The following is a 25607-nucleotide window of genomic DNA, read 5'->3' on the forward strand; positions in this document are numbered from 1 at the left end:
AGATGCCAGCTAAGAACTAACAGAATTTAAAAGCAGCTAATACTCAGAGTGACCAAGACTTAATACAGAAGTAAAGAAATCACAGCTGGGACCAGGCTGATGAAGAGGGCAGTGTTTTTGTTTAAAAAAAAAAAAAAAAAAGTCACTGGGCAGCAGTCCTCAAAGTAGGAAAAAGATAACATTCCTTCCAGGAATTTTTTCTTTAAAAGAAAATTAGAAAAAGGCAGATGGTAAGAAAAGCACTGTACTGTTAATTAGAAGAATATACCCCCATCAAACCCTCTGACTTTAGTCCTCAATGGTTTCATCTTTAAAATGAGAGGATCAGAGTAGAAGATAAATTTTTTATTTTTTATTTATTTATTTATTTTTTTGAGATGGAGTCTCGCTCTGTTGCCAGGCTGGAGTGCAGCGGCCCGATCTTGGCTCACTGAAACCTCTGCCTACCAGGTTCAAGCAATTCTTCTACCTCCAGCTGGGACTACAGGTGCATGTCACCATGCCCAGCTAATTTTTGTATTTTTAGTAGAGACGGGTTTTCATCATGTTAGCTAGGATGATCTTGATCTCTTGACCTCATGATCTGCCCTCCTTGGCCTCTCAAAGTGCTGAGATTACAGGCATGAGCCACCACGCCCAGCCTGAAAATAAATATTAAGACCCTACCTTAATACTCTGATTCCAATGGAGTTCATAATAATTAAGTCATAACAGAACTACTTGAATTATAACTGAGCTTTTGTTCTTAATAACTAAAAGTTTATCTTTTAATAAGAAAATTATGTAACATCTTAATAAATAACAGGTTTTTATATAAAAATCAAGACTTCATGGCTAACGTCATATTTCTGCAGCTTTCCATTTTCCAGACCTAAACGGCCCAGCTGGATGGATAAAAATTACCCTTAGATACATTACTATTCACCTGGTTAGCAACCATGAAAAACACATGGAAGATGCCTTGAGGGAGTTACATAACTGCCATATAACTTTCTTGGTACCATGGCCCATTTAAAAGTTAAAAAAAAAAAATTAAATAACCACTGATATACACTTATACTGTTAAAACAACTGCCATCAGTAACAAGTGCTTTACAGACTAAAAGATTAGATATTACCAACATTTCCTTTCGTCTCTCTCCATAAAAGGATCAAACGCTTTAGCTTAATCACTTTTTTCTAAATAAAGATACCAACTGCTTCCTTCATATCTTCCTCTTGTTGCATCAATTTCCTTGCCTGATGTTGGCTTCTTGTCACTGTCTATGTGCTCCTTAGCCTGCTGGTAAGAGCCTGCATGCTCCTTACTATTGGTAAGCCCTTCCATGGTCTATGTCCACTTCCTTATGCTTAGAGCTGGTATCTACAACAATAGTGGTGGCAAGTTCTCAGATAAATAGACACACAAAAAATTAATTTAGTACACACGACAGAGTTGCTTTGATTGGGAATAGGCTACATATTACATTATGAGTAGCTATTTACATAACGATATGTATTTTATCATGTAGATGTCTAGAACTCCTGACCTCAAGCAATCCTCCCACCTAAGCCTCCCAAAGCACTGGGATTACAGACATGAGCCATTGCACCCAGCCTATCATGTAGATGTCACATCTGGAGCCACTTCTGAGAGTAGATGGAATATGTTTAAATTCTAAGCAAAAGACATCCATCTTTTTAAATTAGGCATGAAAAATGATAATAGAAAAATGTATAAAATAGGGATGAATAGCGGCACCATGAAAGGAATAAAAACAGACCAACAGACCAAGCCAGTCAATCACTGACAGCTATTTTGTCTCTGAACACTATTATAGAAGAGTACTAAGGAAAAATACAGACATACAGACACACACACATATATTAAGGTGTTTCATCATGCCATATCATTAGTACAAAATAAAAGGAAGAAACAGCATAATATCTATTATCAGTTCTCTCTGTAAGTCCATATTGTTCATCATTTCTCTACTGTTCTACAGGCCAGTATCTGCTTTGGAAAACATGTTCTTCCAAATCAAACCACTCCTAATGAAATGAATGGACACAGGTCAATCTATGTGACCAATGTGCAGAAACAGTAAATTCAGGTTTTGTTGAGTTCATTTTTTACTGAACTTACTTGTCTTTTACCAGTTCTCACCCACTTTGAAATATGTACCAAATAAATTAGCACAATTTTACCAAATGCCATCCAAATAGCTGATTTTGTACATAATAGTGAAAATTGAGTGTTCTTAATTTGCAAAACTAACTTTGGACATTAATGCTAATTAGATCATATTATTACTGTTCAGTGAAAGGTTCGAATATGTAGTTAAGGGCTGAATAAATACGGAACTGGAAAATACACACCAAAAATATGTACAAGTAAGGAAGAAAGCACAAATATAGAAATAAATGTTTTAAAATAGATACTAAGTGGAAACTGAGGAAGTGAAGAAGATCCATTTATGCTCCCAGGTCCTAAAGTCAACATTAAAGCTTTTAGAATCAAATATACAAAAAGCCAGCACCGCAGGAAAATGAAAGAAGAATTAGATTGGAAATAAATAGAATACTGATGAAAGGAAAAATCAAACATGACTGTTGATAAATGTCTGCAGCCTTACTGTTCTACAAAAGAACACCATTTCTTACAGGGAGTGAATGGGAAATTGGACAGACAGTGCTGTCAGCTACAAAACCCACCTTAATAATGAAGGCTGAACATGAGTGAGAAAAGCACTTGGTATAAAATATATAAAACTATCCGGAGGAAAAAAGGCATAGATAAAACCAGAAAAACTATAAATGGATTCTCATTCTAAAATACAACGCTTAAACTGACTTAAATAGCCATAGTATTATATCAACTTAAAAGTCAATAGATTAGCATTAAACAACAACAACAGAAAAAAAAAAAATTTGAAAACATACAAAAGATACAGAACCAGGTAAATGATACCTTTCCACAATATAATCATACTGATGATTAATCTCTAAATAACTTTGTCCCTTCCCCTCAACCAACTCACCCAACATTTTCTGCATCTTCATCACATTCAGCTTTATATTTGCAGGGTCCACACTTGGAGTGTTTTCTGTGAACTTCTGCCCCTGACCCTTCCTCCTCTGTTTAAAAAGAAAAATCAAATTTTCAACCAAAAGTTGGGATCCTTTCCAGATACACTTCATGTTTTCAGTAGTCATTATCCTGTTTCTGAGGAAAATGTACCTGAACTCTTGAAAACAGTCACCTCCAAAATCTACCAATGCTTGAAGTTCAAAAATGTTGCCAGTACTGAGTACAACATATTTTGTGAGGAAAAGAAGTTTTGGTGTTGGCAAAATGATCCCTTAAACTATGCAGGCAGAACAACACAGTAGGTTTGATAATGAATTACTTTTTTAAAAAAATTACCATATAACACTGAATAAGGGAGAGAGAAAAGAGACAGGAGCAACACATTTAGTCCTGTGATTACCCTCCTGTTGCAATCAGCCTGTGCAAAGTCGGTCAGCAGATAAGCACCTGACCACAAAAGAATGTAACTCTCACCTTTTCCTCACATCAGTTTCATACCTGTTTTTCTAACTACATAAAAACTAACTTCAGAGTTAGAAGAAGTACTTACTTCCAAATTTTAAAATGGAAAAGAGTCTCTTTATAAAGGACTTTTCTTTCTCTACTTGGCCACTTAGCACAGCCAAAAATACGCAGACCCAATGCAAAAAAAAAAAAAAAAAAAAAAAAAAACAGCAAATATCACCAGCCCCAAACTCAGCTCACATCCCACACTGAAAGGGCCTTACATTTTGTGGGTCTCAACTAGAGTGGATCACATCCTGATAATCTCAAACTGGCCAGGGAGATCAGTTCTGAAATCAACTTAAGGATTTCAGTTCATTCAAGGGATTTCCCTTGAATTTGGTTTGAAAAAGATTACTATTCAGGGAGTGTCTTTTTTTTTTTTTTTTTTCAGACGGAGTCTCGCTTTGTCACCTAGGCTGGAATGCAGTGGTGCAATCTCAGGTCACCACAACCTCCGCCTCCTGGGTTCAAGTGATTCTCCTGCCTCAGCCTCTCAAGTAGCCAGGATTACAGGTGCACACCACCACGCCAGGCTAAGTTTTGTATTTTTAGTAGAGACGGGGTTGGCCAGGCTGGTCTCGAACTCCTGACCTTGTGATCTGCCCACCTCAGCCTTCCAAAGTGCTGGGATTACAGGCATGAGCCACTACCCCCGGCCTCAGGAGGTGTCTTACAATAAAGAGGGTGTTAAAAAGGTACACAAATCTGCTATGCCTGTTTGGTAATGCTGCCAAACTTCTAATTTTTGGTGTCTGCCTATCCTTAAGTAGAAATATTCCCCTAAACTCTCATGAATACTCCCAAACAGATACCAAGGATTATCATCCGAAGTAATTCTGAGGCCCCAAAACATCATAATATTCAGAAATATTACAGTTACCATGAGCTCACTAAGGTCTGTATATTAACTGGAGCAAACCACTTAGCCCTTCTAACTCATAGGCCCTTTAAAAAAAAAAAAAAAGGTCAACCTACATGTCAACCTACATCCTCAGGGCAAGATATCCAGTATTTTTTGTTTTATTTTGTTTTGCTTTGCTTTGCTTTGCTTTGTTTGAGACAGGGTGCAGTGGCATGATCACCACTCACTGCAGCCTCAACCTCCTGGGCTCAAGCAATCCTCCCGCTTTAGCTTCCCAAGTAGCTGAGACTACAACGCCACCACACCTGGCTTTTTAAAATTTTTTTTAAATTTTTTTTTTTTTTTTTAAGATGGAGTCTCGCTCTGTCACCCAGGCTGAAGTGCAGTAGCGCAATCTTGGCTCACTGCAACCTCCGTCTCCTGGGTTCAAGCAATTCTCCTACCTCAGCCTCCTGAGTAGATGGGATTACAGGTGCCCACCACCATGCCTGGCTAATTTTTGCATTTTTAGTAGAGATAGGGTTTCACTACATTGGCCAGGCTGGTCTCAAACTCCTGACCTCAGGTGATCCACCTGCCTCGGCCTCCCAAAGTGCTAGGATTACAGGCATGAGCCACTGCGCCCGGCAGGGTCTCACTATGTTGCCCAGGCTGGTTTCAAACTCCTGGGCTCAAGTGATCCTCCCATCTCAAGTGAGCTTCCCAAAGTTCTGGGATTTTAGGCAGGAGCCACTGTGCCCAGCCCAATATTGTATTATATAAGCAAATCTTAAGATGAACTCTCCCTTCTTTAATATAGGAACAATGACAATGACAGTTTCCTAACTGAATACCTGACCACAGGGGCTAGACTACATGATCGCCTAAAATCTGTTCCAGCTCTAAGATCTGGAATTTATTATCTGATCCTTCACATGTGATTATAAAGCTTCTGCTTAAACATGTCCATCTACTTCAAATTCTATTGTTTGACAGCTTTAATCTTTTTTTTTTTTAGCTGAGACTGTCATCCTTGAATTTCTCCTCAGGACAGTTCTCCTATTCTCCAGGAGACCTTCAAAGTCCCTTCCAACACTGAAATTTTAAGATTCTATGAAATGTAGCAGTATGGAGTGAGCTTTCAGGCAGTTTTGAAAGGATCATAACCGCAGTTTCCATTTGCATTAAGTGTGAACTGTACTGAAGTGGGTGTTCTTTGGTGAACCCCATAATACCTCAAACATTATTTTGTATACAGTACATACTCATTAAGAATTATAGCCTCATTAGACTATGATACAGATTAGTCAATCTCAATTCTGATCATTTAAACTCCATTATATGCTATTACCAAATATTAATCTTTTAACAGAAATACTTCATATATTTATAAAATAAAATCAAAAACATAGATAGGAAATTGTTAAAGGTTTAAATTAAACTCTAAACTCCGTGAGAGTTGTTGGGCAAGTCTTCCTTTTTCTGTGTACAACTTCCTCTGTAGTTTTTAACCCTGTACCATGAAAATTCCTTATGAGCAAAAACTTGAAAGCAAGGGATGGGAAAGAGTTACAAATATTCTGGTCCAAGCTAAAATCACTTGTGGGGATGATCCAAGAAGAAGTCACTTTGATGCAACCTCAATTTAACAGAAACTACAACATCTTCCCCTTTGTCTGACAACAAACTTCCAGGGAAAAATGCGAGAAACAAGAATGCCTAGAGCTGAGAGGGAGAGTTGGGTTAGGAGTGCATGGTTTCTTTCTGAGGTAATTAAAATGTTCTAAGAGTGACTGTGGTGATGAATATATAACTCTGAATATACTAATGAATATATAACTGTGAATTTACTAAAAGTCACTGAATTGTACACTTCAAGTGGCAAATTATATGGTATGTCAATTATATCTCAAAGCTGTTTTAAAAAAAAAAAAGAAAGAAAAAAAAAAGCAAATATCCTTTAAGAGGTACTTGAAACTTACCTCCTTCTCCAGATCCAGATCCATTATCTGAGAAGAAAAACAAAGAATGAATACAAACATTTTTCCTGGAAATTTCATCTTATCAAATAATAAAATTTTCTATCAAAAATAAAACTGTGATATCCATTCTCAGTCCCTTTCTCAAATTTTTGATATCTTACAATTTATTCTTACATACCTCTTTTATGCTGCTCTCAAAATATAAATTGCTTAGATACATAATCATCTATATTTCATACATCTTTGTATCCCATTAAGGACATATCCAGATGCTTTGCACAGAGTAAAGACAATAAATACTGAAAAGTAAACGGCTAAATGTAAATAATTAATTTTAATCCACTGATTTAAAAGGAAGGAGAAAATTTTAGTTTTATTAAAGCTTGAGAGAAATAATGAAGAAGCTGCTTTTATTAGAAAGACAGGAAAAGAGCTTTGGGTCTTACTCCAAAAAAAAAAAATCTTCTTAATGAAATCTGCGGATAAAGGCCAAAAGCCAAAAGGTAAGAAAAGCCCCAAGGTTTAGGAAGCAAAGAACCAAAGGCTTGAGGTTTTCATTTACTAATAAAATTAACTTCCTCTAGGAAATCCAATCAGAAGGAAACTTACCTGACTTGTCGCTAGTGAAATTAAAAAGAGCCTTCATCAAAGCTACCAGAAAGAAGCCAGTCTCAAGTATAATTAATGTAAAACATTTATTCTATAATCCTAAAGGAACCAATGTATTAGCACAGAACATGTTGAAAACAGGGTAATGATATAAAATCATCAGCACAGAGTCATGTAAAAAAACAGAGAGAGCAAGTGAGGAATTTGACACTTTATCTAGCACTTTCCAGGGGAGAGGATACCCTGGATCCTAAAGAACCCATGCTAGCTCTCCAAATTGTCCTCTAGAGCAGAAAACAACACTCAGAACAATACTGTTCCCTTCCCTTCAAGCTCTTTCAGACAATAATCAAATTCCCAGATACTGCAGAAACAGGAGGAATTAGAAAAAGACATACTGTATACAGTACCAGTTGTAAAATCTTCATGGGATTTTATGGAAAGTCTTAAATTATGTTCAATTCTGATTAATCAACCACAAAATGACATTTTCTCTGAGTAAATAAGGAGGAAGTGAAAGAGTGATGGAACAGAAAAAAAGAGAAGGAGAAAGGAAACTCAAAATTGTTTTTATGACCAAACTCTTCTTAGGAAAACACCCCTTTATTACCTCGATTCCACATACAATGATTGGGTACATATTATGTGCCAGGCATCATGGTAAATGCGAGGAATAAAATGATAAATAAGACATATTCCCAGTATATGAGATACTACTCCCAATCTTTTATTCAAACCATGTCTAATTTTAATAAATATAAAAACTCATACCTTCCTCTGTCTTTTAGAATCCTTAAATAAATTAAATACTGTCTCCCTGTAGGTTATATTTTCTAAATGGTATGCGTTTCCCCAACCTACAGGATTCCATCCACCCTGAGATTATGATATACATCCCTAGGCAAGACAGTACCTTCCCAATGAGAAAGCACTGATTTGGCTGGAGGTATTTATGTCAGATGAATGAAATACAATGTGGTATATGTATAGAGATACACCCAAGTTCGTTTACACAAACAAACTCTGCCAGAAGATGTCACAGAAGAAAGATTTCACAGAGGAGAAAAGATTTAAGACCAACCTTAAGCGTAAGAAAATGAGTTTTCAAGTAAGAAAAAGAGAGTAGTATTTCTAGTTCAAGGAATAGGATCCACAAAAGACCAAATAACAAAACACTGCCCACTCAGAAAATAAAATCAAGATAGCAGCTTTTAACTTTGCGCATTCAATCCTTATTTAACAACCACAGGAGATAATATCCACTTAATAAGTTAAGGAATTGGGGCTCAGAGAGGCTAAGTGATTTGTCCAAGGTCACACAATAAATAAAGGTTGGAGTTAGGTTAAGGTGAGGTCTTGTAACCCTGGTGCAGTGCTCTTTCCAATCTACCACTCTGCTGCCTAATGTTTAACATAGACTGTTTATCAAAGCACTTGGTGTCTTAAACGTATGTTCCTCATAAATGAAGCATAATTTGGGATTGGAAAGAACCTCCATATTCCTCTTTAATTTCTAGATCATTCTGTGAACACAATGTACTTAAAGAAGTACATAAGAACCACACCAAATCATAGTCTACTTGCCTCAAAACATAATAACTTCTCCAAGCACATGATTATTTTAGTGTGTATAGAAAGAATTTGGTCTTACTACAAGAGAGGTCTGGGCTTTTCCCTCTGCTTCTGGAAGGTAATCTACATCATACCCGATAGGAGGATATTGGTTAAGGGAGGCTGCTAACCACACTGGAACTTAGTGTTGGGGGTTGGGCCACATCTAAGTCTTAGAGTGGGGTTGGTTATACTAGAAAGACCAATCATGAAGAGTAGACCAATCATGGGGTCTATGGGTCACACAGTGGACCCAGAGTCTTCAACTAACCACACAACCAACTCATCAATTATACTTACACAATGAGCCCCAATAAAAACTATGAATAGCAGGGTACAATGGCTCACACCTATACGTACTCCCAGCACTTTGGGAGGCCAAGGCAGGCAGATTGCTTGAGCTCACAAGTTCAAGACTAGCCTGGGCAACATGGCAAAACCCTGTTCCTACAAAAAATACAAAAAAAAAAAAAAAAATGAGCCTGGTTTGTTGGCATGTGACTGTAGTCCCAGCTACTCAGGAAACAGAGGTGGGAGGATCCCTTGAGCCTGGGAGGTCAAGGCTGCAGTGAGTCATGATCGTGCCATAGCACTCCAGTCTGAGGGACAGAGTGAGATCCAGTCTCATAAAGAAAAAACTATGAACACTGACGCTCAGGCAAGCTTTCCCAGCTGGCAATACTCCATGTGCACTGCCACACACTGTAACTAGGAGGAGTTAACACTGTCCATGCCTCCACTGGGACAGAAAAATCAGCAACTCCATATTTGGAACATTCCCAGAATCTGTCCTAGGCATCTCTTTCTTTGGCTGATTTTAACACATATCCTCCCCCTTCATAACCATGCATATAATATCTGTCAGTGAGTCTGTTAGCCCTTCTAGCAAATTATAGAGCCTAGGGTTAGCTGGGGAACCTCTTGATCTCAGCTGGTGTCAGAAGTGAGAACAACCTTGGAGACTGTCCCCTTTGACTTCGTAGTTGATTGACCCTAAAATCGTCACATTTAGTAAAAGGGAGAGTTTCTGAACACTGTAATATATAGGGAAAGAAAGGAAGTGGAAATCTCATAAGAATGGCCTTCACTTTTACCACTAACCTCAATATAATTCAAGTTACCTCACCTGCATCTCTATCCCCAAACATTAATACAAACACAAGTAAGAAAATAATATTAATAGTTTCCCAAACTGACCACTACTAATTCAGGAAGGAAAAAAAAAGATGAAGTAAATACAAACAGCATGGGATGAAGAGGTGGCAGAGAAAAAACTTGGAAAGCAACAATCTGTGATATTGCTAATGACTTTCTACAGAAATTCCTCACCTCTTTTTAAAAATTCATCAAGACAGATCCCCTATCATTCCCCACTTCAAAGCTCATTCTGTCTAATGTTCAAATCATAAGGGAAAGGACATGAAAAGAAAGTCCCTACAAAAACGGTGTTAAGCCTTAACAATGTAGTAAGGGGTAACATAAGTCCATACAAGACCACCTGGGGTTAAAAAAAGCAAAAGCAACAACGTGAAATGAGGGCAAAAAAGATTCCCCCACTCCCCGCAACAACCACCACCAATCCATGCAGCAGTTGTGGATTAGCTCAAAACTCCCTTTTAGAAATGATTCCACCATATTTTCCAAAATTTATTCAGAAGAATATCATACATACCAGAGTAGCATGGTCCCCTTGCTACTACTGTTATCTCTTTCTGGTGCTTACAAGCAGCCCTTCTGAGAAAGCATTCATTTTGATAAGTGTCCCCATTTGATCCACAGACAGGAATGTAATTTGTATGGCACTGCAAAAGAAACAAAAATAAATTCTCAGAACTAGGCATGAATATTAATAGCTTATTTCACATTCGTGAATGCAATACCATAGCATTATGACATACTTCACTACTGAATAGTCTGGTTTTTTTTTTTTTTTTTTTGGTTTAAAAAGAATTATGCTACTTCTTATACCTTTTTCACATTCATAAGGAAAATAACTACCAACTATCCATAAAAATTAGAATGAAAATCTCTATTTCATTTGCTTGCTACGAAAAACCACTGAAGTAGGAGGAAATTATTGACAATGTAAAGAGTGCTAGTTATGTAATAGCATTTTATTATTATCAAAATTCATTTATTCATTCAAACCTAATCATAAAAATAGAAAAAATTCATTATTCAAAACATCTAGTAGGCAAAGTCCCAAGGTAAATGGTATAGAAGACACAAAGAAATATAGGATGATCTCTGTTCTCAGAAACCTTATAATCTTGTAAGAGAGTCATACAAGTAGGAAAAAAACCAATACTGCAAAGCTAGATCATGTACCAAATCAGTAAGCATGTAATGCCTAATACCGATTACTGTGAGCTGGAGTATTCAAGAAAGGCATGCTCAGAGAAAGTGGAATGTGAACTGAGCCTTGAAGGATGAGTAGAAATAAGACAGATGAAGAAGAAAAAACGCAATACACGTCTGAGAAATGACACTGGACCTGTATGTAGGAAAACTTTAAAACATCTACATGTTAGAAATATCATAAATGACTAAAGTTTTAAAATCTGGGGAAAACGCTATAACAATATGATACAAGTTATTATTATTACTTAAAAAATAGAACATACAAATTAATAAAAACGGGACCAAAAAGAGACATGAAATGTTTTACAGAAAAATTACAAATGGCCAGTTAATGCATAAAAAATTATTGATCTTCACTAGCAATTAGAGTTGTCCACTAAGATGAGATGCTATTTCCAACTTATAAAATTGGCTATTAAAACATTAAATTAGGCGGACATACCACCACACCAGTTTTGGTCATCTAAATTGGTTCTACTTTGGGGTAACATAATTAAAGAATATGTTTCAAGAATCCTAAAAAAAGGAATGCAGTTTTTGATCCAGAATTACACATTTAGAAATCCATGTGACAGAAACCTATAGACATTTATTACAGCCATTTCCAATAGAAATTTATAATATCAATAACCTAAAAATCTTAATATCTAACAAGACAATGTTTGATTGAAGTATAACTGTTCAAGAAATTAATATTGCAGTCATTAAGAATTACCTTTTGAACTTAATCCAACAAGCAAAAGGCAAATAATTCCATTAAAAATAGGGCAAAGGACATGAACAGAAACTTCTCAAAAGAAGACATACAAGTGACCAATAAACATGAAAAAATGCTCAACATCACTAATTACCAGAGAAATGCAAATCAAACCCACAAGAAAACACCATCTCACAAGAGTCAAAATGACTATTATTAAAAAGTCAAAATAACAGATGCTGGTGGGACTACAAAGAAAAGGGAATGCTACACAGATGGGAATGTAAATTAGCTCAGCCACTGTGGAAAGCAGTTTGAAGATTTCTCAAAGAACTTAAAACAGAACTACCATTCAACCCAGCAATCTCATTACCGGGTATATACCCAAAGGAAAATCAATCATTCTACCAAAAAGACACATGCACCAATATGTTCTTCGCAGCACTATTCACAATAGCAAAGACGTGGAATCCATCCAGGTGCCCATCAATGGTGAATTAGATAAAGAATATGTGGTATATATACACCAAGGAATATTACACAACCATAAAAATAAAAATATTACACAACCATAAAAAAGAATGAAATCATGTCCTCTGCAGCAACATGGATGCAGCTGCAGGCCACTACCCTAACTGAGGAACAGAAAACCAAATACCTCATGTTCTCATTAGTGTTAGGTAAACACTGGATACACATGGACATAAATATGGGAACAATAGACACCGGGCACTAATAGAATGGGGAGAGAGGCAGAAGGGCAAGCGCTGAAAAACTACCTATTACGCACTGCTCACTGAGTGACAGGATCATGCAATAAACCCATCTAACAAACCTACACATGTACCCCATGAAATTAAAATAAAAGTAGAAGTTTAAAAATAATAATTGTAAAAAAGAATTACCTTTAAAAAATATATTGTGTGACAAGAAAAACTAACAAAATTAGGCAAAAAGCACATATATAATTTCTGGGAATTCTGTACTATTTTTAAATGCATTATGTATTCCACAAAGCTAACTGTAAATGTTTTAAATAATATGATAATATAAAATAAAATATAGCAAGAAAATGAAGTATATTTATAGCCAATTTAGAAAAAAAAGAATATGCATAAAATAAATCCTGGAATAAAATGTCAATAAATTTTTCATATTATCTGTCTTCATGGTTTCCTAGTTCCCTATTTAAGATTTTCCATATTTGTCTATTTTTCTTCAATGAGCAAGACTTACTTTTATCATTTATCTACTTTTAAAAAGTGATCAGATTTACTTTATGAAGCATACATATGGCATGCTACCATATGTATATGTATACGCACTGGTAAAAACAACTTCTAGTAAAATATTTTATAACCTAGTCGACTTTGCCATACATCCAGTATCAGCAGAATCTTACATCAACTTTTATTAAAATTATCTTTTTATTTTAGGAAGCCTCCCTATTATATACATTCCTCCAGTTTTTCATGGATCACATTCCTTTCTTCTCTTTCCCTAAAATTTACACAATAAGTAGTATGATGTCTACATGAGTCAATATGTTACTCTGTAATCATACAATACTCAATTAGCCAAGGAAACTACTATGAGCTCGAAGATATCAAGTGCTAAATCTATGAACTTTCCAATCCCACTTTCATTCTTTCTAAGGTAGTGTTGTGGTCACAAAGGTGCCAATATCGCCCCCTAGGGGTGGCTGTCCCTGTGGAGGCATTCTTGGTTGTCACATTGACAGAGGACCTTACTGTTATTTACCAGATTCCAAGGATGCCTGAAGTACTGCAAAGGAAAGGACAGTTCCATACAACAAAGACAAGTACCACATAACTTCTGGCTATTCATGTAGGAATTTTGACAAGACTTTCCATAATACTACAAATCAGTCTGATCTGTTGTTATACCTTACCCTAATATTGGTTTTTATTCTAGCATCTACTATACATCTACATTTTTGTTTCATATACTCCTGGTATGAAATTGCTTTTTTCTCTTTTTTTGAGACGGAGTCTAGCTCTGTCGCCAGGTTGGAGTGCAGTGGCGCAATCTAGGCTCACTGCAATCTCTGCCTCCCGGGTTCAAGCAATTCTCCTGCCTCAGTCTCCTGAATAGCTGGGATTACAGGCACACACCATCACGCCCAGCTAATTTTTGTATTTTTAGTAGAGATGGGGTTTCACCGTGTTGGCCAGGATGGTCTTGAACTCCTGACCTCGTGATCCACCCACCTCGGCCTCCCAAAGTGCTGGGATTATAGGCATGAGCCACCGTGCCTGACCTGCTTTTAATTTTTTAAATCCAAACATTTATTATAAGTAGACATAAACATCTGATGGCTGTATTTTCTTCTATGGTAATCACACCTAAGCATTTACATTCTGAAATATTCATTTTATTATAAATTACTTTTGTTTCCCCTTTACATTGCAATCATGCATTCAATTCATTTCTTTAATTATATGTTTATGTAGGTTAATTTATCCATGAATTCCTTCTAAGGATAGTAAAGAAATTGCATATTAAAATGAAGCATTAATTCTGATAGGGCTGAGAATCTCAACATTTATTCAACAGTTTTTATCCAGAAGCATTAGTCCACAACTTTAAGTGTCCTTTAACTTAACTATCATAACCATGAAGCACACAGTTTAACGTTTAGAGCCAAGACTATGAAGCCAAAAACGTCTGAATTCAAATCCCGGGCCCACCAACCATGTGACTATGGGCTAGCACCATCACCATGTTCAACGGTGTACAATGGTGTACCTACCTAACAAAGTTGTTATGAAGATAAAATAAGATAACCTATCTTTGGCATTTCTATCTGACCATGGTACATTCTCAATAAACATTAGCTATTTTTGCTGTTGCTTGTATCATTTCTCAGTCATAAGTATTTGCCAACAGTCACTAATAAGTGGAAGAGCCACAATTCCTCCCAAATGATGCATTTTAACCACTACACACTCAAGTTAATCAGTGGGGTATTGCCATCTGTCACGTGGTGATACTGAGCAGAGGACTTAATGTCTCAAATTCACCCTCACGAGCACATAGCTAGGAATGAGTGTAAGATGGGAGAAGCAGACCTGCTGTTGGTCATTCTCAGTTTCCATGAGTCTCTCCTGGAAGCCTCTAATTATGCCAATAGACAAATTATGGGATTTAGACAATTTTAACAACACGCAAATTCTGACTTATGCACTGATGTTGGATTCTAACTCTAACCTAAAGTCTGCTTCCTCTATATTGCCACCCTTGCTGGGAGAAAGAACTCTCCCCTATACCTTTTCTTTAGCTAGAAGAATGTAATGATGTTGCCAGCTATTTTAAGTAGTTTAGAAAGATGGAACAATGTACAGCTCCAGAACTGCATCCATTCAAGCATTTATTGTGTACCTACTGTGTGTCAGGAACTATGCTGAATACAGCAAGTAGAAAATAATAACAAGGTTGTGATGGTTAATTTTATGTGTTAACTTGACTGGGCCCCATGGTGCCCAGACTAAACATCATTTCTGGGTGTATCTGTGAAAGAATTTCTAGATGAGATTAATATTTGCATCAGTGGATCAAGTAAAGCAGACTGCTCTCCCCAGTGTGAGTGGGCACTATTCAATCCATTGAGGAACTGAATAGAATTATTCTCTCCTTCCGCTTGACTGCTTAAGCTGGGACACTGATCTTCTCCGGGTGCCCAGGCCTTCAGTCTGAGAAAGGGACTTATACCACTGGCTTTCCTGGGCTAGTATACAGATGACAGACTGTAGGACTTCTCAGCCTCCATAATCAAATAACCTAATTCCTTATTGCTCGCTCTCTCTCACATTCATGTGTGTGTGTTTGTGTGCGTGTGTATGTTTGTTTCTCTGGAGAACTGTGACTAATAAAAGGTCTAATAAGAGGGCATGGCACCTAGCAAGAGCAGACATTGATAAATACAGGAAGAAAGACACATAGTTCAGAGAACTCCAGAAGAAAGACAAAGAAAGAAAACAGGAAAAAAAGTCATAGACTCTACTCTATACAAAGTTTTCAGGGAAAGATGCAGTATTAATCATTTTTCTGTATACCAAATTAACAAAAGTGGCTTTGTTTATATATGTGGCAAGATAATAGCTCTTATTAGCAGACTGAAAAAAAAAAAAAACAATTTGAATTTTTATTTAAAATCCTGTTAAATTGTATTTAAATAATGTCCCAGAAAGCTTCTATTTAGCACTAAAAGCATGCTGAATCATAAGCAAGTTTTTAAAATGAATTGAAAGATATTGCTAAAGTATCCAGCAGAGAAGGGTTTAATGGGCATGTCAGGTCATTATTTTTAAGCTGGCAATAACCTAAGTCCACCTTGAACAGATTTATAATCTTATAAAGGAAGGCAGAATGGTCAAAGGAAGGTTCACTCGGTAGCAAGATCAAACTATACTGTAAGCCCTGAGGCAGTTTGCTCCTACAAGGCAAAGAACCAGTCTTTAAACATCTTTACATCCTCAGCATCTAGTCTCATACCCAGCACAAAGTAAGCACTGGATAAATGTCTAATGGTGTCAACTGCTAATATATTTTCCTTCCCTGCTTTGCCACAAGGTAAAAATGCAAGGAATTCAGACAGATCATGGAAGGATTTTCTAGCTGTTCAAGTATATTTTTTAAAAGGTCAAAAAGGCTGTTTCTTTATAATTTTAGAGTTTCAGGGAAATACTTCTCTCAAAAAATGAAGAAAAGCAGGGCTGTGCATAGTAGCTCGCACCCATAATCCCAGCACTTTGGGAGGCCGAGGTGGGAAGATTGCTTGAGCCCAGGAGTTCAAGACCAGTCTGGGCAAAAAAAAACTTAAAACTCAGCCAGGTGTGGTGATGGACACCTGTTGTCCCAGCTACTCAGAAGGCTGGCGTGGGAAGATCACTTGAGCACAGGAGGTCAAGGCTACAGTGAGCTCTGATTGCGCCACTGCACTCCAGCCTAGGCAACAGAGTGAGACCCCATCTCAAACAAAAAAAAAAAGACAGATAAATATGATGTGAAAATCTAAAATTTCTTTGTGTCTAAAATATAAACAAAATGAAAATGAAACTAAGATACACAATTATTTTTGTCAATTAAGAATACATACTGTTAAAAAGAAAAACAAAAAAATGAAATTAGGATAACTTCTTTAAAATATAGAGTTTTTTGGAATCTATTCTTACTGGAAAGGAACAATCTCTAAGATAAATACTATTAAATGATCTAATACTTATAAGGGGAATTAAACAATTTTATATACATACAAAATATTTCTAGAAGGAAATGCAAGAAGTAACAGATGCTGCCTCTGAGAAGAGTTGATACTCTGGAGTGGAAGCTTTTTTTGTTATATATCTTCTTATATTGTTCAAGTTGTTTACTATGGGCATACATTACTCTTTTTTAAAAATAAATCAAAGTAGCCAGGCACGGTGGCTCACAACTTTAATCCCAGCACTTTGGGAGGCCAAGGCAGGCGGATCACAAGGTCAAGAGATCGAGACCATCCTTGCCAACTTGGTGAAACTCTGTCTCTACTAAAAACACAAAAACTGGCTGGGTGTGGTGGCACGCACCTATAGTCCCAGCTACTAGGGAGGCTGAGGCAGGAGAATCCCTTGAACCCGGGAGGCGGAGGCTGCGGTGAGCCAAGATCGTGCCACTGCACTCCAGCCTGGCGAGAGTGAGACTCCATCTCAAAAAATAAATAAATAAATAAAAATAAATAAATAAATCAAAGCAGCAGGTTCTCTTGAGAGTTTATGCGTTAACGAATATCAAATGCTCAGGTAGTAAGCTATATATATATTCCAATATTGTATTATATAGTGTGTGTGTGTATATATATATACACACACACACACACACACACGCATACACATATATGTCTTTACAAATCAAGATGAGGGAAAAAGAAAATACCCCAAAAACTAGACAAAGAATATGAAATATTAATTCACAAAAAAATGGTCAATAAATATATGGCACATTTTTAATTTCTCTAGTAATCAAATGCAAATAAAAATTGTTTTTGCCTTTCAGATTTATTAAATTTAAAAGGACCAACAAAATCCACTACCAAAAGGTTGAGGGGAAATAGGACATCTGACATGAGGCTACTGGTGAGAATGTTAATCTGCACATGAGCATCTATTGGCCCAACAATTCCACCTCAAGGAATTTAACCTAAGGAAATACAGCAGCTGAAGAGGGGAACAGCCCCAGTCTTCTCCACACAGGGTGGCTAAATCTCCAACAACAAAACTCACCATCTTTCTTTTAACAAACCAGAGAACAGAGTTGAGGACAACCACGGCCACTAAAAAGTGAGAGAGAAATCTCGGAAAGGAGAGAGTTCGAGGGGAGTCCCAGGTTCCACATATAAACACAGGGCACGCTTCTGGCTGACCCCTAAACCACACATGGGACAGACTCCAAGTAGCCCCTGTGAGGCTAAAAGAACTGAATTGATACTTGTGTTGCTGCCCACCACAAGTAAGGCAGAATTTGCAGTTTGAGTTCAGCCAACTGTTTCAAAAATAACAATAATCTTCAAAGAACATAACAAAACTCACACACTCTAAAACACATGATTCACAATGTATAGGATAAATTCAAAGTTACTCTAACGTGAAGAAACAGGAAAATATGGTCCATTCTCACATGAGAAAACAATCAACAGAGGCAATACCTGAGGATGTCCTAGACGTGGACATGAGCAGACATATTTTAAAGCGGCAATAACATGTACGCTCAAGGAAAATATGCTTACAGTGAATGAAAAGAGGAAATCCCAGCAGGTAAATAGAAACTCTAAATTCTAAACATAAAAAATCTACAATTAAAAACTCACTGGATAGGAAGAATGGAGATGACAGAAGAAAGGATTAGTGAACCTGAAGACAGATCAATAAAAATTATCTAATGTAAAGAATAGGAAAAACAATTGGGAAAAAAATGAACGGAGTATCAGGGACCTTGAGACATTATCAAAAGGTCTAACATACATCATGGAAGTCCCAGATTATAAGAAATAATAAGCAGAAAAAAAATTTTAAGAAATAATGACAAAATAATTCTCAAACTGGGTAACAAACAGATTTCAGAAGCTCTGCCAACCCCAAGCATGATAAGTTCAAGGAAAACCACACCATAGTACTTAATAGTCAAAACACAGTAAAGAGAAAATCTTAAAAGCAGTCAGAGAAAAATGACACATTAGTTTCAGGGGGAAAACAGTTCAAATTATCACCAACTTCTCATTTCGTTTTGGCTAAAGTCACCTTCCATGTTATGCAGAGCTCCATAGAAAGGTGCTCTTGGCAAAGAAATGATGTCACCAGCCAACAGGCAGCAGGGATCTGAAGCCAGCCAAAAGCTACCTAAGAAAGCTTAGCAGAAGGTGGCTGATGTGAAAATGCCCAAGAGAAACCCTCCTATCATTCCATGTAATTGAATGTAAAGCCCCTTTGGACTATGAAGAAACTGGCTGGACAACAGTATACCTACCTACCCTTCCTCCTTTACCTAAACTCTCCACTTCTTCTAATTAAAATAAACCACCTGATGGTTTACAGTTTTCAAAGATGTTTCATATGCAAGCTTTCTTTCCAATTTTGATTCTCATTACAGAATCATAAGTAAGGGTAGGAAACGTGCCTTCATTTTTCCGACAGAATACTGATGCCGAGAAAATTACCTGAGATCATACAGAAATTTGCCTGAGTTCACAGGGTTACCAGAGATACTAACTCTCCTATGCTTTCATTCTGGATTTCTGTACCCTTTCTTCCCCTGAAAATCCAAACGGTGGGCATGTTTAGGAGAAAATTGTGAGTAGAAAAAAAATTCTAGTTCCTTTTTCGTCTCATATTAAATCAACCATCAGAGAACATCTTGTAAGAAACATTCTGAAGTCTGATTACCATTTAACCAAAGAAAATAAAAAGAAAGAATTAAACATAACATTTTCTTTGTTTTACTTTTTTAGACAACAGAATCACAACTAAAAGAGCATCTGAAAAGCAAAAATATTTATACTCTTAGTTTGAGGTTCCACTTGCTATTCCAGCTCTAACCTTGACTTACCCCAAGTCTCCAAGTGAGTCAAGTTCTGTGGCCTGAAGAGATGATACAGCAACAAATAAGAATGGAAGGGAAAGAGACAGACTAGAAGGAGAAGAAAAGGAAAAAGATGCCAACATTTAAAATAAGAGACTCTAGTTCAACCTGTACCTTCTTTCCTTTCAGTGACAATTATACCTTACATTTAAATAGAAATTTGATATTTTTTCAAAGAATTGTCACATCTATTACTGTCAATCTGTTCTCTCAATTCCATGCAAGAAGCATGGAAGACACAAATAACAGGGCATCATCTGACAAAAAAGAACTGAGGGGCTGTGAGCCCAATTTCTTTATGGGGTTCAAGATGTTTTAGATTTTTTAATTTGAAGAATTTAGAATTATAAAATATGAAGAATATAAAACTTTTCAAAATAAGTTGGGTTTCCTCACCTGAAATTGGCATGCACATTTCAAACCATCTCCATCTTCTTTACAGACTCCTCCATATTTACATGATGACTCATCACAAACTCTTACGTCAGACTCCCTCACATTTAATTCTGCAAAAGAAAAAAACTGTTTGACATATATATTTGGATTTCTATTACACATGTGTGTGTGTATGAAAAAGTCCTTAAAATGTATTGAGCACCCCCATTCAGAAGTGTAATAAGACATAAACAAACAAAAAGAAATTCTGTAAGACACAAAATGCTCAGTATTCCCCAAACAGAATCCTGCATAATAATGAGCCTAAAAGTAACTCAAAATAGAACTCAAAATTTCAGGACTTAACATAATTTCCAAAGGTAAATCTGTAGAATTTTTCTATTTGGCCTTCTAAGACCTTAAGATAACAATCTTACTATTTCTTATTTAACATTTGAGGTTATTTTTCTAGTAAGTTACTTTTAACACTAACGAAAATTAACAGTAGTATTAATTAAATGAGATAAAAAATTATCTTAATTCTTTTGGTATTCAGAATTAATTTTGGGTGATCATTATTCACTCTAGACAAAGTATTTTAACTACAAAAGAACAGTGAACTTGAATTTCAGACAATAAATATGGAGCATTTATGTATACAGAATTAAAGAGATTCAAAATCTTACTAGACTTAAAACTTTTAATGGACTGATTTAAGTTGACTCTACCAAAGCAAGCAGAGCCAATCAACAATACCAGAATTCTGTGGTCATTTTGCTCCTGCTCCGACATTAAGCATCAAATTAAGCTTCGAGGTTGTGCTTGAAGCTGCCAATCAGTGAAAGTGGATGAAAATCACTACAATGCAATTTTCATATCCTTTGTATGAGAAATGAGAGCTTACAAAAACAAATGCACTTAGGCAAACAATAAACAAATGACTGTTTAAAAAAAAAAAAAAAAAATCCCAGTGTAGTGGTGAACACATGAGTCTGGGAGCAGGGAGAGTCCTAGATTAACTCCTGATTCTCCTGCTCAAAAGCTGAGACTCTGGGAAAAGAACAAGGACTCCTGTATCTCTAGATCATGATGAGGTCCTGGCAGAGATCTAAGGGAGCACTTCTCCAGTTATCCCCATTCCTGGTTGTTTTCTACTTCTAGATTTCAAAGGAGGACTCAATAAACTAAGTCAAGGGAATTCTATGTCCGGTGACAACTGTCCTAGTGACATTTCATTACCTCTCTCTACCCCATTTGTTCTCACTGCTCTGCAGTGATGTCTTGGGTCTCCTACTCCCAGCTGACCCTCCGAGGAGCTGGCAATCAAGTACCTGAATCCCTAAGGAGTTGATAGTCAACAGTACTTACTTGAGTAGTCACTGTCAACTAAGTACTTTACAAGGGTAGGATCACGTCTAGGTGGGTTACAAAAAAAATTATCTTCCTTAAATGATCTCAGGTGGGTTACAAAAGATTATTTTCCTTAAATGATCTCAGGTGTACAGAATTGGATTAAAGTTCAAGCATTTACAAAAAAAAAAAAAAAAAAAAAAGACATGAGTGGAAACTTAAAGCAAGAGAAAGCTAACACAAGCATTTTGTTACTCTTACTGTTCCACAAACTATTCCAGGTAGAGAAGGCCATCTTTTCATTCCTCATCACCCTGGCTGTAGAAAGCTTTATGTCCTTGGTTCTTCTTACCTCCCCATTTTCTTACCTCTTCCCTTTCCCCCTTGACTATTTGCTTTAGCTCTTGAGGCTCAATCCTAGGTATAGGATTTTTCACCCTATCTACCCACACTTCTGCTAGGAACTTGAACAAGGTCTGGTTCCAATTACTATCAAATACACATCTTCAGACCAAAGGAAGATAACAAAATATTAATAAAGAACTGCCCTGGAAAAGAGGGTAAAAATGTACAATATCTGCTCAACTAAAAACTTAACCAACTTTAGGGGCTAGAGAAACAAGAACTGCACAATTTGACTAATGAAATACAGCGCATTTGTCTTTTCTCCTTTCTTTGTAGGCTTAAAGTTCACACTGGGTTCTATTACAATCAGACATAAAAAAACAAGAATAAGTCAAGTTTTTATTTTGTCTGTGAGGCAAGATAATGCTCTGAGTTATGACTTGCTACTTTGAGACTCTTGAATTGTAATGTTTTATCTGTTGTACTTTACAGGTACAGTGGATTGCAAGCTAGAACCTAAACCATCCCTGCCACCAAGAGTCATGTGTGGTAACCCCAAGGAATGTTTGTATGAGGGACTACAGAATACTTTAGGGGAATAATCACCCCTGCTAATGTGAAGCAGAAAAGCTTGGTCCCATGGGCTGGGTGCGGTGGCTCACGCCTTTGGGAGGCTGAGCCAGGTGGATCACCTGAAGTCAGGAGTTTGAGACCAGCTTGGTTAACATGGTGAAACCCCATCTCTACTAAAAATAAAAAACTTAGCTGGGCATGGCGGTACACGCCTGTAGTCCCAGCTACTTGGGAGGCTGGGGTGGGAGGATCGCTTGAACCCAGCAGGCAGAGGCTGCACTGAGGAGAGTGTGTGCCACTGCACTCCAGCCTGAGTGAAAGAGCAAGACTCTGTCTCAAAAAAAAAGAGCTTGGTCCCATAAAAACAGCCTTGAACAAGAGAAGTGACCCCAAGCATAGTCCCTTCTCAAGACTTGGTTTGCTCCTCCAGCCAGCCCCAAGAACTCATAACAGAGACAGAGGAGCTACAACAAAGAAACTAAAGAATGATTTTCACTAAAAATGAAGTGACAAGCTCTGCTTTGATGCTCACACGACAAGACATAATACATGGCGAGAAAGGAGCTGGGACACATCAACAGCCCCCGAATATCAGCAATGCATCTAGCAGGACCACACAAGACCAAGGAGATGGTAGTGTCAAGCAAAGAGGTAGACCTCTGATATCTGACAGGAGGTACCAACGTGCAACTGCAGAGGCAGCAAACAGCACAGGAAGAAAAAGACAGGTGTCATGTAGCAGAGGCCAGAATGCATTAGTGAGCACACATCAAACACAATTTGGTGACTCCTGGAATAAATCTTGGAGGGAGGCATTTATGAGGGAGCTAGAGGTCCTGTATTATTAATAGGTAAGGGTGAAAGTCATGAAATTCTGATTACTCTGGTTATTAGTCATATTTTATTTTATGCCTATCTTGCTATCAAATCCATGCTAGTTTCATGTGTGTTAATGCGTAAATGTGATTAGTTTATCATCAGAAAGCAATTACTAAGCATCTACTAGGTACTTAATACTATGCTAAGAATTTTGGACACACAGGAAAAAAATGTAACAGGGAAGGATCTTGCTAATATATGCAAGAATTAGTGATGAATTCAATACAGTCTATAATTAAGGGGATAACTGTGTCATACAGTCTATGACTGCTGTAGGAGTTCAAGAGGTAGGGGACAAAACTGGATTTGAAGCATAGGGTGCAGTGTCAGAAAAAAACAAGACTTGTATTGACCTTGAAAAATTAATAAGGCTTTTTTATCATAATAAAGCTAATATAGGATCATTATAAAGAATCTGGAAAAGATATTTTAAATAAAGAATGTTCTAATTGCCCAAAACATATGAGTAATACTAAAAGACAGAAAAGAAAAGAGAATGTTTTTATGTAGGAAAACAATGTAAGTGAAAGCAAGAGAAAGTAAATTTCATAGTACACACAAACAATATTAATATCAGTGGTTCCAAAACCATGTTCCTCAAAGGAACACTGGTGTCCTGGACTAGTGTACCTTCATTAAAATCAAATATGAAATTTTCTCATTTGCACAGGAAAAAAAATCAACAAAAAAACTGTTCTCATTTTTAAGGGGTTTTTTCCTTTATGTTTCTTAAACCGTCAATATCTGAGATTATTTCAGATTTGTTGCTGGCTATCAACTAACATCAGATGATTTCAGATATTTTGCTGGCTAGCTGTAAACGTATGTTCAACAAATAGGTAAGGAATACTAATACAAATATTCCAACAATGTTTCATGAGAACATAGGTCAGGTCATGAATGTCACAAGCTCATGAATGGACATTTTAAATTGTTTTGTAGTTGTGGCAGTCACTGCTAATGCCTACCTTGGATCTATTCTCTCCTTCTTACTTAGTAAGAGAACTCCAATTTTGTTCAGGGAAACAAGGTACCCAACTAAATAACATATATTTCTCGGCCTCCCTCACTCTGTGTTCATATGTAGGTACTGTCCCTTTCTCCTTCATTCTTCCTCTTTTTTTTCCCTTGACTGGAGAGCAAACCTGTTGCCTAAAGTTGCAGCAGCCAAAAGATGACACAGCAGAAAGACCAGGAGCAAGACAGTAAGATGGAAGAATCATGAAATCACCATACCTCCTGTGGATCTCCTCTTTCCAGACTTACCATTACAGAAAATAATGTATATAAATGAATACATTTTTTAAAAAGCCCTTATCATATAAGCCACCCCTGGTCATACCACTGATACATTCAGTTAAGCGTAATTCCCAATAGAATGACTGTGTGTAAATTTAATAAAATAAATAATTCTAAGCAATGGTCTTAAAAACTTTTGTGCTACATCAGAGACCACACGATAAAATTAATTTATCAAGAGACCCACGACTTGCTGGTGTTCTGACTGCTCCCAATTTTCTTTTTTTTTTTTTTTTTTTAAGACAAGGTTTCACTCTGTTTCCCAGGCTGGAGTGCAGTGGTGTGAACATGGCTCACTGCAACCTCTGCCTCCTGGCCTCAAGCGATTCTCCCACCTCAGTCTCCCAAGTAGCTGGGCCTCAGCCTTCTGAGTAGCTGGGGGCCACAGACGTACACCGCCATGCCCAGCTAATTTTTGTATTTCTTGTAGAGACGGGGTCCACCATGTTGCCCAGACTGATCTTGAATTCTTGGGCTCAAGCCATCTGCCCACCTCAGCCTCCCAAAGTGCTAGGATTACAGGCCTGAGCCACCACACCCAGCTGATTCCTAACAAATTTGAGAACAGAATCACTGCCTTAGCTTAAACCCAATACAGAAGGAATCTATTTTGGGATCATCTTCTGAACGTTCCTTCTTTTCAAGTATTCTGTACAGTACCAGGCATCAAGAGGACACTCTACTACCTGTCAATGATTATGATGATTATGCACCTGTCTTCCTGAAACCAAAATGGAAATTCAGTAAAATGGATGAGCCATTACTAAGGCCCTCAAAAATCAATTCTCCAAAGAGAAATGTTTTACACAAAGAAGCACTCATAAGAGTTGCTCAAAACAAAATATTTTGCTCTTGTTGCAAATCTGTCCCACAATTCTCAAAATGTACAACTTGTCTCGAGAATTTCATTAACATTTCAAAGCTCAGAAACAATACACACTAGTGGCAGAAACTCTGCTTTCTATAAACCTGAGC

General features: G+C 37.0%; 1 protein-coding gene across 2 annotated transcripts in view; it reads right to left on the reverse strand.

Annotated features, from left to right (window-relative positions):
- LOC104670791 (myb/SANT-like DNA-binding domain-containing protein 3) overlaps window positions 1-25607 on the reverse strand; it is a 148854-nt gene that overhangs the window by 53079 nt on the left and 70168 nt on the right. For both annotated transcript variants that reach the window (XM_010374139.2, XM_010374137.2), the window contains 4 exons: window positions 20208-20317; window positions 10293-10422; window positions 6401-6427; window positions 3021-3117 (listed from right to left, as the gene is read on the reverse strand). In XM_010374139.2, the coding sequence (XP_010372441.1) occupies window positions 3021-3117; window positions 6401-6427; window positions 10293-10422; window positions 20208-20317 (364 nt within the window). The remainder of the gene's footprint in view (window positions 1-3020; window positions 3118-6400; window positions 6428-10292; window positions 10423-20207; window positions 20318-25607) is intronic.

This window comes from Rhinopithecus roxellana, chromosome 16 (genome assembly GCF_007565055.1).
Source record: "Rhinopithecus roxellana isolate Shanxi Qingling chromosome 16, ASM756505v1, whole genome shotgun sequence".
NCBI lineage: Eukaryota > Metazoa > Chordata > Mammalia > Primates > Cercopithecidae > Rhinopithecus > Rhinopithecus roxellana.